This window comes from Pseudonaja textilis, chromosome 3 (assembly GCF_049901715.1).
Source record: "Pseudonaja textilis isolate UNSWEBS1 chromosome 3, rPseTex1.2, whole genome shotgun sequence".
Classification (NCBI taxonomy): domain Eukaryota; kingdom Metazoa; phylum Chordata; class Lepidosauria; order Squamata; family Elapidae; genus Pseudonaja; species Pseudonaja textilis.
This window is the reverse complement of record NC_141992.1, coordinates 13,655,308-13,667,740: the sequence shown is the minus strand read 5'-3', so window position 1 is coordinate 13,667,740 and position 12,433 is coordinate 13,655,308. Positions and strand designations below refer to the sequence as shown.

General features: G+C 42.0%; 1 protein-coding gene across 3 annotated transcripts in view; it reads left to right on the top strand.

Annotated features, from left to right (window-relative positions):
* The window catches only part of PHACTR3 (phosphatase and actin regulator 3), a 259,576-nt gene that overhangs the window by 240,502 nt on the left and 6,641 nt on the right, over nucleotides 1-12,433 (top strand). For all 3 annotated transcript variants that reach the window (XM_087928947.1, XM_087928946.1, XM_087928945.1), the window contains one exon: nucleotides 10,114-10,175. In XM_087928947.1, the coding sequence (XP_087785073.1) occupies nucleotides 10,114-10,175 (62 nt within the window). The remainder of the gene's footprint in view (nucleotides 1-10,113; nucleotides 10,176-12,433) is intronic.

The following is a 12,433-nucleotide window of genomic DNA, read 5'->3' as shown; positions in this document are numbered from 1 at the left end:
AAAGGGTTATTAAGGAAATGCATTTTGAAATCTCCAAAGATGAGAGTCGTCTTTGCCCCAAATGATCCTTTCCAGAGGGATCCCTAGCTTCCAGAATTAACATATCTGTTGCACTCTTGACACATTTGGACTGAGATTATGCATAAATGTTAAACTATACTCCAGCCAAATGGGCTATTATGCTCCATAGATTCCCATGAAGGAGAGTCAACTGTGACATGGAATTTGTCACATGTTATTCACCTTGTGCATTCAAAGAGGCAATGGCTCGATGTTGGAGTAAGTCTGGGAGATCCAGATTCAAGAACAGCTGACCGGGTAACTCTGAAATGGCCAATGGCTGTACTCAGACATCATGCTTTAAACGGGCTGGATCAGTTGCATTTATGCTTGCTAAAGTTGTTCCTCATTAGTCTTTTTAATGTCTTAAAATGTTGGGCAGCCTCTTTGGTTTCCTGGTTTAATTTACTGGGCAAATCAAGAAAATGGATTAATACAATAAGCAACTATAGTATGCAGAGATACTCTTTCTTAGCTAACATGTCCAACAGGTTTGTTACTGTAGAATAAAATTGGAGGAGAAAATACTATGTACATCATCTTGAGTTCTTGAAGAAAGGCATGAAGAAAGAATAGATGGAGCTGAGGTGGTACAGTGGTTAGATTGCAGTACTGCAGGCTACTTCTGCAGCTGTTGGCTGCCTGCAATTTGGCAGTTCAAATCTCACCAGGTTCAAGGTTGATTCAGCCTTCCATTTCTCCAAGGTCAGTAAAAAGAGGACCCAGATTGTTGGGGGCAATATACTGACTCTGTAAACTGCTTGGAGAGAGCTGTACCATTATGAAGCATAAATCTAAGTGCTATTGTATTGCGAAGGAGGGAAGGAAGGAAGGAAGGAAGGAAGGAAGGAAGGAAGGAAGGAAGGAAGGAAGGAAGGAAGGAAGGACATTTGAGAGAGATGAAGGTGCTAGTGATGTATAGTGATCTTAACTACACACAAACACACACACCCAAATGTTAGTAATCTTCACAGTTGGTCATGCAAATATCTCTATATAGAAATGTGTGCAACTGATGTCTAATCCAGAGAGGATTGGCAAATGTGACAAGGAGTTCTACATCCAACAATATTATCCTTTTATTATCACACTTTCAGCAAGACATAGCATTGGTAGATTCCTCCTTCTGTGTAGGGATGGCCTTGCAGAACCAGAAGGAACCTTCATCTCATATCCAGTATTCTTGTTATAAGGAGTTGAACACAGGCAGTGAAGCCAATGGCGTGGCCTGAGCTTGACAGCAAGATGATCAGAATTTTTTTTTTAGAAATGAGACCATCCTCCACACTGGATGATGATCATTTTGCAACATCAGTTATTTCCTGTGGGAAAATGCCTGATGGTTTTAATTTACTTCCATCTTTCAAATGAAAATCCCAGTCTCTGTGTGCCAGACATGCCACCAAGCAGATGGCTATGCATATACATCAAGAAAGCATGTTGAAAGCTGTTCAAAACGTTAGCTCTACAAAGGTATCCAAAAGCTGAGGAGTGCTTCTGCCTGCAGGTTAGCATAAGCCTGAACTAGGTTTGGTAGCAGGCTGATAGGTAATATCTCCTGTAAATTCCGTGAATGAGGAATATGATTTTAGATCAGAGAGCAAGGTTTTGCTTTTGTCATTGGCTGCATTTCTGCGCACAAACTTCTTGGAGCCATAATAGTTGCCCATAGCTACCTTTTCATGAGCTAATGCAATACCATGACCTAATGTTGTGTGAGCATCAAAAGATCTTCCTTGGCTCCATGAATGTAAGTGTTTTGTAAGTGTTTTGTCCTGCTGCTTAAGTCGTAACGATAGCAAGTGAAAAACATTTAGATTATGAGACAAGTATTTTTGTTACATAGTTTTCGTGTGTGTGTGTATGTGTGTGTGTGTTCTATATTTTTGTTCATAAGGCATTTAGTCTATTCACTCAAAAGAAGCGGCATGTGGCGGAATCGCTTCTGCATCTTACTCAGGTCTCTCCAACCAGGCTCAGCCAAAGGAGGACCAAAGCAAAATGATCTCTGGGACCTCCCCAGTAACAAAATATGGGTAGACAATTTCTTTGTAACTTCTTAACTGATAGTCCATACTGGTAAATTAAGATCCTGCAGTGCCCCAACCTCAGTCTTCTTCTGGAAATCACCAGCATCTGTTTGGTTCTATGGTCCATATAAGCTGGTTGGCCAGGTTTAGAACAAACAGTAGTAGGCTAAAACAAATTGCAGGAATATAATTACAGAATAGTTAAATTGGGATATCTTCATTCAGCAGGTGCCTTTAGAACAAGGATAAAATAGGTTTTTGAGGTTTGTTCTTCTTTCAGGAATTTGTTCTGGAAAATATTTCTGGACAGGGAGTGAAATATATTTCTGGACAGGGAAGGGAAGATATTGGACAGGTAGCCATGCAGTGATTGTTCTTTAAGCATGGCAAAAATCTACCTTAATGCAGTAATGCATTAGTAATTACTGCATTACTGCATTAATTAGTAATGTATGGGAATTGAGCTGAAAAAGTACTGGTAAGGAGGAGAAGATAAAAACCAGGGATGGATGGATGGATGGATTCATGGATGGATGCATGGATCACTATAGGCAGATATAGATAGATGATAGATAGATAGATAGATAGATAGATAGATAGATAGATAGATAGATAGACAGACAGACAGACAGACAGATAGATGGTAGATGATGGATGGATGGATGGATGGATGGATGGATGATAAATGAGTTTTAAACTGCATGTCTGCCTGATAGGGTTGCTTAAGCTTATGTCTGTGACATATACTCAGTCATGTGGGATGTTCTGGGTTTGCTGACATCAAAAGTATTTTTAAACCTTAAGCATGAGGAACATTAGCAGCCACATCAGCATATTTCTGGCAAGCACCCTGCTTTCCTGGCTGTGCTAGGAAGTTACACCAGCATTTCCAGCCGATAGATGTGAAAATTATTCAGACTATATTCCACACAATTAATAATCCATCATGCAGGACTGATCTCACCTGTCCAGTCATCCTCCTTGCAGTTGCTGCTTCCCAACTATTCAGAATAATATCACTGGTTTAGTTGGCAAAACAAAAACAGAAAACAGAAGCACCTCCCTGATCAGCCTAATTCAAATGGAGACAGGGAGAGAATGGCAGCATGGGTTTTGAAGTACTTGCTTTCAGTGGAGAACTATTCTTATTGATAAGTTGCAGATCATGCAGTGATGGTGCAGAAGAGATTTTGCAATTCCCACTGCGAAGCAGCAGTTGGTGGGGTAAATGCACAAAAGCTAAAAAAAAAAAGACCCTCTCTTTTGCACAGCATGAAACGTAGACCTATATATTGGGTTAAATAGGATTCAAATAGCAGCTTTCTAGCAACAAACACTGATTATAATTTTGTTTGCTGCCTCAGATGGTCTTGTTTAAATGAATGAGATGCCCAAGTTATTCGAACTTCATCCCAACCCTACACACATGACTTTCTTTTTCTAACGTCCTATGCCAGTGTCATGTTTTTCCTCCATTATTTTTCTTTCTTTTCTAGTCAATGGTTCTAGGCAGGCAAACCCCAAATCTTGAAATAGCTCTCAGGCTTATAGGTTAGCCTTATAGGTGCAGGGGTCTTCAAACTTGACAGCTTTTAAGACTTGTGGACTTCAACTCCCAGAATTCCTCCTCCAGTCGTGTTAGCTCAGGAATTCTGGGAGTTGACCTCCACAAGTCTTAAACTTGCCAAGTTTGAAGACCCTTGGCCTAGTGATTCTCAGCCTTCTGACTCACCAGCCATGCTGTCAAAGCACCTTGGTGCTGCTTTTCTCAAGAAGAGCCTTTTTAGGTTTACAAGAAGTCATTTGTAATCCATCACATTTCTGTGAGATGGGTGGCATATAAATATGATAAATAGATAGAGAGAGGGAGGGAGATTTGATGATACTTACCGTAAGTTTGACAGACAATTATTTTTACTGCTGCAACTTTACTGTAATGAAAACTAACTAGGGCTGAACCAGCATTTGTCACTGTGAGACCAACCTTCTCCTACTCCAGCTAACAACCTTGAAACATTACCTTGTTTTGCCTCTAAAGCCCAAACCTTTTTCAAGACTGCTCCAGTCCTGGTTTCAGTCAACATTTTCAGTTCTTTTTGCCTTCATGCTCCCCACAGGAGAGTGTCCATTCTAGTGTCATACTAGCCTGAGAAGAACCTTTTAAATTAGTGTTACTGCTGTATCTTCTTCTTCTTCTTCTTCTTCTTCTTCTTCTTCTTCTTCTTCTTCTTCTTCTTCTTCTTCTTCTTCTTCTTCTTCTTCTTCTTCTTCTTCTTCTTCTTCTTCTTCTTCTTCTTCTTCTTCTTCTTCTTCTTCTTCTTCTTCTCCTCCTCCTCCTCCTCCTCCTCCTCCTCCTCCTCCTCCTCCTCCTCCTTCCCTTTCCCCTTCCTCTTCTCTTCCTCCTCCTCCTCTTTGCTGTATTACTGCTAGTATTGACAAATATTCTTCCACCTGAAGGGTTTCCAAAGCTGAATCCCCCTTTAGAGGGAGTACCCTCCATCTCACCATATGTCAGCCTTTCAAAGTAGTGCAGGCAGAAAACTAAATGCGTAAATACCAACACTAACTTTATTGTTAACAGGAACAGAATGAAAGCTTTTGTCCCTTCCCTTTCCAAAGGAGTAGGGAAAGTGCCTTCTGAGAACTAAGGAAGGTGCCCCTCTCCACAGTTCTTCCTCTGGATTCCATTCTCTCTTATCTAGGCTGTGTTTCTTTCTCGTATCTCCCAAGGTAATTCTCACAACCCCATTTCATTATATGGGCTACTTTAGCCAGGGAGATGTCCATAATACCGTAGCAGTGGTGCCATAGAAACCCAAGGGTTTTCCTGGGTGGTTTTGGGAAGAAAGAGAGAGTAGTTTGGGTTTGCTGTCCTGTCCCACCAGGCTCATTTTACTGATTCTTTCAGTGTTGTAAGCTAATTTAGAAACCTTGTCAAGAGCAAGGGCATAAATAACCCTCATGCATTTGGCACTTCAGAGCTGAAGGAATTGTCTCATTAAAATGACAGCCTGCAGGCAGATACTTAATTATTAATCAGTGGGAGAGCAGACTGCGATTACGGGGCTCATTCATTTTCCTGGCAGCGGTGTAACTTTACGATACTATAAATCCTTCTTGCATGGCACAATTTGGTCACACTGGGTCTTCAGGGAGGAACAAACAATCAGCCCGTCCCCCCAAGGGCAGGAAGAAGCAGCCCCCTAAACAGGAGCAGTGGCTTCTTCCCTGGGGAGAAAAGGCCACCCAGTTCAGATCATGTGGGATGGACACATCGTGGACTATTCTCACACGAGCAACACGCCTTCTTGACAGTGACTGGTAGTGGCATTATATGATGCCATGGAAACCTGCTGGATTTGCTGAAGCTATTATTAAGTGAATTTACTATGGCAGTGCAGCCCTTTGGAACCGAGCCATGAAACACACAGAAACATATATATATGACACCTGCCTTAAATCATCTGCGTCTTTGCAATCTTTGGAAAGGACCCGTGTCAGGGCTCCAGTAGTTATCCCCATTTAAATCATAACTCTCAAGCCAAACTTCCAAAACTTAAAGGAGATTTATTAGGAGTAAACATGCCGGCACTGCCTGGGTGTAGCCAACTCTGAGACACATCATTCATTGTCACCCTTGACCCTGGTTTTCCCCCACTCCCTAGGTGTATCATAATTTATATTCTCCAATGGGACACATCCATAGCCAAGAGTCATCAATCATGTTCTCCAGTTAGAATTTTCCACAGCAGAAACTTCAGTCACCTAGTTACTATCTTTGAAAACTATTGATGGAATGCAAGCTGCCCGCTGCGCCCTCCTCCCTTTCTGTTGGCAACTCTAAAAAGACCATAGAAATATTTTATGAGTTGACAACATGAGCATTTTAAGAAGGCTGGGCAGATGCTACTGCATGCCCTGAAGCACCTTTAAGATATCAGATCCAAAATACAACCTTGTTATTTACATGAGACTGAAACCAAATGGATATCAATTCAGGGAAACACCAGTAATGTATAAACTGGGTATGAAAAAATATGTGATCCAATTTTCTTTCGAACAGACATGAAGCCTCTTTGTGTCTCTTTCTTGGATGGAGTGCTGTCCAATAGCAGTAGCACTTAGACTTACATACCACTTTACAATGCTTTACAGCCCTCTCTAAGCAGTTTAAAGAGTCAGCCTATGGCCCCCAACAACCTGGATCCTCATTTTACCAACCTCGGAAGGATGGAAGGCTGAGTCAACCTTGAGCTGGTCAGGATCAAACTCCTAATAGTGGAAATGCAGAGTTGGCCTGCAATATTGCCTTCTAACCACTGCATCACAACAGATGATCAAACAATACAGGGTGGAATGAATGGGTTAAGGATGCAAATGAGATTAGTGTAGATTAGATTCCATTTAGACTGTCTTTAATCATTTATTCCACCTCATAATACACTACAATTTGCTAGCAATTTGAGGGAGGACCTTGGGGTAACACCCACTCCTTGTCTATGGAGATTCTCAGTCATCCATGATTGTCCCAAAGGTGCTTTTTCAAGAGGCAACTGGACTTTCTGGTTTTTCTTTGAAGATGTTTCACTTCTCATCTAAGAAGCGCCAGGTGATCTTAACGACTGGCTAAAAGAATGCAAATGTCCAGCTGTCTGCAAGGAGTATAAATCCTTCCATTCCCTATCATCCAGTCAGAGCTGAAGAAACTTCTTGGAGGAGAAGTGAAATGTCTTCAAAGAAAAACTAGAAAGTCCAATTGTCTCTTGAAAAAGCACCTTTGGGACCCACTCCTTGTGCAATATTAAGAGATAATCAGAGTTGGAAGGGACCTTACAGATCATCTAGTCCAACCCCCCGCCCAAGCGGGAGACCCTACACCATTTCTGACAAATGGCAGTCCAATCTCTTCTTGAAGGTATCAAGTGATAGCACTCCCACAACTTCTGATGGCAAGGTGTTCCGTTGGTTGATTGTTCTCACTGTCAGAAAGTTTTTCCTTATTTTCCAGGTTAAATCTCTCCACGTTCAGTTTCCATCCATTATTCCTTGTCTGGCCTACAGGCACTTTAGAAAATAGCTTGACCCCCTTCCTCCCTGTGGCAGGCCCTCAAATATTGGAAGACTGCTATCATGTCTCCCCTGGTCCTTCTCTTCTAGACTAGCCAAGCCCAATTCCTGCAACCGTTCTTCATATGTTTTAGTCTCCAGTCCCCTAATCATCCTGGTTGCTCTTCTCTGTACTTTTTCTAGAGTATCAACATCTTTTTTATAATGTGGTGACCAAAATTAAATGCAGTACTCTAGGTGTGGTCTTACTTACTAGGGGTGTGTGTGTATGTGTGTCTAGATCTTGGATCTTGAAAGTCCTAAAAGTGGGGTATACTCTAGTTTCCTCAACATTTTCAACCAGCTCATAGACATCTGTGATTAGTAGTTATTTCAGGATGTTCATGAATATTCCCATTATGCAAAAATTAAAACTGCTTCCTTGACAATTTTTCCATAACAGCTGAGGTAGTGATTTTCATTACAACTCTATCCCCCACTCCTTCCTCCTTCTGTTTGTAACCAGCAATTCCGGCTAAATTAGAAATTAATGATTAGGGCTGTATCGCATTCAGGAGCTACTGAGAGATCCTAATTGAAGTCTACCCTCAGTCACGGAAGCTATAAGGCTATATAACCTATAAGGCTTTTCTTTTTCCTTTAAAAAAGGCTATTTCATTGCCTTTAGCTTTTGAACAAAGTGCAGAATATACATCCAACAACGAAAAACAAATAGCAAGTCATATCCAGAAAGGTGCTTTAGAGAATGCCAGAGCAAATGTCATAGCATCTACAACTCTTTAAAGCAGCTACCTCTTTTCCTAGGACTACCTTCTTGCTGTTTGCAGCTGCCACATGATCTTGGAAAACAAGGAGGCAGTTGTGAAAAGTTGTATATAAGTGTTACAAGCATTCACACATTCATTCTGAAATGTCTCTTGGAAATAAAATCTGAAGGACTGTACGGTCCTATGAATTCTTTCTCAAATGCAAATTCGTAGGTAATAACAAGATGCCCCAGCAGATACGTTGCTACCGTTTTATAATCACTGGTGGCATCTGTTCCTCCTTTTTAAAAATATATCTGAGACAACCTAAGCAGAAACTACATCTTTGCCGAAGCCTCTAATTCATATGCAAGGCTCAGCCTCAGCTGCTCATTGTCAAGTCTACGAAGATTTCAGTCTCCCTCCGGTTACGATTTGCCTGAAAACAGCTACTATCCTTCCTTCCATAAATAGCACCACATGGCTGCCTCTGTTCTGAGAGTTTGGGAGGGAGCAAATATAGAGATCTGGACTCTAAAAATACCTTCCCTCCCCCCACTTCAAGCACTATTTTTTTAGTGCTTGTTAACCAATTGATGGATGCAGAAATCGTGCTTTTGATTTAATGCAGAAAATGCCCTCTAGTGGGGCTGGTGTGACAACGTGCAATGTAAATTTGTTTGACAATCTTCCTTCCTTCCTTCCTTCCTTCCTTCCCTTCCCTTCCCTTTCCCCCTCCTGGTATTCCCCTCCCTCCCTCCTTTCCTTCCCCGTTCCTGTATTCCCCTTCCTTCCTTCCTCCCTCCCTTCTTCCCTTTTTTTTTCCTTCTTTCCCTCTCCCTGTATTCCCCTTCCACCATCCATCCATCCATCCATCCATCCATCCATGCATGCATGCATACATACATACATCCTTCCATTCCCCTCTCTTGGTATTCTCCTTCCTTCCTTCCTTCCTTCCTTCCTTCCTTCCTTCCTTCCTTCCTTCCTTCCTTCCTTCCTTCCTTCCTTCCTTCCTTCCTTCCTTCCTTCCTTCCCCCATATTCTCCTTCCTTCCTTCCTTCCTTCCTTCCTTCCTTCCTTCCTTCCTTCCTTCCTTCCTTCCTTCCTTCCATCCTCCCCCCTCAGTATTCCTCTTCCTTCCTTCTTTCTTTCCCGCTCCCTGTATTCCCTTCCTTTCTCCCTCCCTTCCTTTCCTCTTCCTGTGTTCCCTCCCTCCCTCCCTTCTTTCCTTCCTTCTTTCCTTCTTCTCCCCATATTTCCTCCCTTCCTTCCTTCCTTCTTTCCTTCCTTCCCCATATTCTCCTTCCTTCCTTCCTTCCTTCCTTCCTTCCTTCCTTCCTTCCTTCCTTCCTTCCTCCCTCCCTCCCTCCCTCCCTCCTTCCTTCCTTCCCTTCTAAAATGGTTTTAAAAACCTGGTTTTTTTCCCCCAGGTCACACGCGCATAGCTTAATTTAGCAACAGGCAGCCCTTGATATAGTGAATCCATTAACTCATATCTGAAGACTAAGGCTATATTTCATGCAGCGTTACCGCAGCTGCAGCCATGCTTATTTTTAGCCCCACTGTGTGAACATGATCAAGCTTGAATGCTAACAGTTTCGGTGTATAAAAAAGGGAAGGGATTTGCAGAGAGTAGTATCTCTTTAAGAAATGATTTCATTTCTAGACAAGGAATCCCTTCTTCCCCCGCCCTCTCTGCCAAATGTAGGAAAAATCTATAATAAGATTGGCATCATCAGAATATTAGAAGGCAAAGGAATGTGTGGGTGTAGATCGCTGGCTATTGTTATAAATTAATCAACAAAATTACAGGAGCCTAGCCGAGTAAGTGTACAAGGAACGTGTGTTCCCTGAAGCAGCTTCTCTACAATGTTCCAGCTCGTAAGGGCAGCACGGATGACTCAGAGAGAGATGTGGCATCACAAAACGATCATTTAGACTTCTAAAAGTCTATTGATTTTCCCTCTGAAAACACTCCTCATTGTCCTGATGGAGGAACGGGGTTGGCTGATCCACATTTGTTGAAGTCCGGTTTAATTGGCCACCAGCGAGGAGAGCTGACATTGGCATCCGTGTAACCCTCACGCTAAGGAGTATGTGATGCTTCTGGCGGAATACCAAACCAACTGAGTGGTGTAAAAGCAAAGACGGGGCAGCAAAGTTGGTCTTGATGAGGAAAGTCATCTCTCTCTTCATTTTCTCTGCAGAAAGGAATGATCAAACAGAACAAGAGGAAAGGAGAGAGATCAAGCAGAGGCTGACGAGGAAGGTAAGCTCCCCTCTTACATCTTCTCTGTCTCGACCAAATATTTAAACACAGAGTTACTGTGATACTGTACTGCAGCCAGACTGATTTGCTCACCGATGCTATCTGAGCTACTGAATCCTGACTAGCAGCGAGAAGATGCTATGGGGGCTGGGTCCTGCAACTTTTTTTTTAATCACCTCTAATAACAGCTTTGATTGAATTATACCATATTTTGGATACAGTCCAAGAATAAGCATCATCATTAAGTCCTACCCTTTGCTGGACAGTGATTTGCCATTTGCATTTAGCTTAATAAGGAATGTGTGAGTTGGCTAATACCTCGGAGGACACGTTCAAACTTTTCTTGACAGGCTTGGTATAATTGAGCCAAGGCTAGAAGTGTAAGGTTCTGCTATGACAAGTGTACTGTTGTCTGGATAAGCAAATTTAAACACATGGACAGAGGAGACTTGGCTGGGCAATAGAGGGTATGAGAAGGTTCTTGGAAATGTACTGGATCACCATCTAAATGGGAGAAAGCAGTGTGATGCAGCAGCTAAAATAGCTAATGCAGTCTTAGTCTACATTAATGAATGCATTGCGTTCGAATCCCAGGAGGCAATAGTGTTGCAGTACTCTCTGCTCTACCCCCTAGACAACACTTGGCATGTTGTATCCAGTTGTGGCATTAAGTGGGGTTATGGAGTTAGTTCAGAGCTACTGTAATACTAAGGAAACTGGAAACCAAACCTTACGAAGACTTAGATGTGTTTTAGCTTTGCAAATTAGATGACTAAGCTACATGTAAGAGACTACACCAGACGGAATTCTCCTTTTACAAGAGGGAGTTCTTGCAAGACAAGAATCAATGGGGCTGAAGTAAAAGAAAATCAGATTCATGTTGAATAGCAAGAGGGAATTTTGAATCAGTAGAATGGTTTATCTAGAGTGAGGGCTGATTTCATCTCTCCTAAAGTTTTCAAATATAGCTGGATGGTTATTTGTCAGGAATAATTTGGTGAATGATTAGTCTGGACTGGACTAGAGGATCTCTCATAAATCTATAAGTTCTGTGGTTTTATGAAACAGTGGATTATGTCTGATCAGCTTGGGCTTGAGATTCAGTTGGAAGATAGGCTGAATGTATCACAATTTTACAAATGAGGAAGATTCCTACTGTATCACACCGAAGCAAATTGCACACAAACTGAATGGAAGGCAAGGATTTTGCAATCCTCCTCCTCAGTATTAATTAACGGTGCTCGGTCTGCAGACTCCTCCCACCCAAAATCTCAATACACACAGTTAAAAATGGGACTTGGTGTTTATTTAGAAGGGACAAGGTCCTAATACAAGCAATTTGGAATGAATGCTGAGCCAAAAGTTTCTGTTCATCAGCCACATTACATCTTTCTATGCCAGGAACAAGAAGTGCTGCCTAAAGACAATTTTCAGAAAGGGATTCATTCGTTCGGTCATTCATTCCCCAAGAGGATGCACAAATCTTTTGTGGAAGTTCTAAATATAGTCTGGCATTAAAAATACATTGCAAAAGCTGCTACAGTTTCCCTCTCGATGTACCTTCAAACTCTATGAATAGAAAGTACAGTACAGTGGAGAATGACATTTTCTGCCATTTCATCAAAGTTCCTCATGTAGGATTTTCGAACACACCCAGATGTTGAGTGACTGAATGAGTAGAAAGTAGTACTATATTACCTGGCAACCAATGTACATTGTGTGCTTCTTTGTTCTTGGGCATCCATTCCTGAATTGGTCTTGTTTGCAGTGAATTTCACAATTATTGTCTGTTTGATTATAGGAAATTACTGCAGCCAACAAATCTGCTGGTTATCAGGAAGTGCCTAGCAACCCATTCGTTGTTCTCTCTATTCCTTAAGGGAGAGAATATCTGTATATAGGTAGTCCTTAATTTATGACTGGTTGCTTAGCAACCGTTTGGGCAGGGGGTTGGACTAGAAGACCTCCAAGGTCTCTTCCTGCCCTGTGATTTGATGTTTCTATGAACCCTGAAAAGATAGTTATTCAGATTCGAACCTCCTATGGTGGGAGCTACCCTGTGGTCATGGATTGTATTTTGAGCCCTGAGCAATGAGCCTGTGTTTATGGCTGCTATGGTCATGATTTCCAGCAACAAACACCCATGGGGAACAAAGAGTTTGCTTAACAAAAGTAAAGGTTTCCCTTGCACATACCTGCAAATTGTTTCCGGCTCTAGGGGGCGGTGCTCATCTCTGTTACAAAGCTGAAGAGCCAGC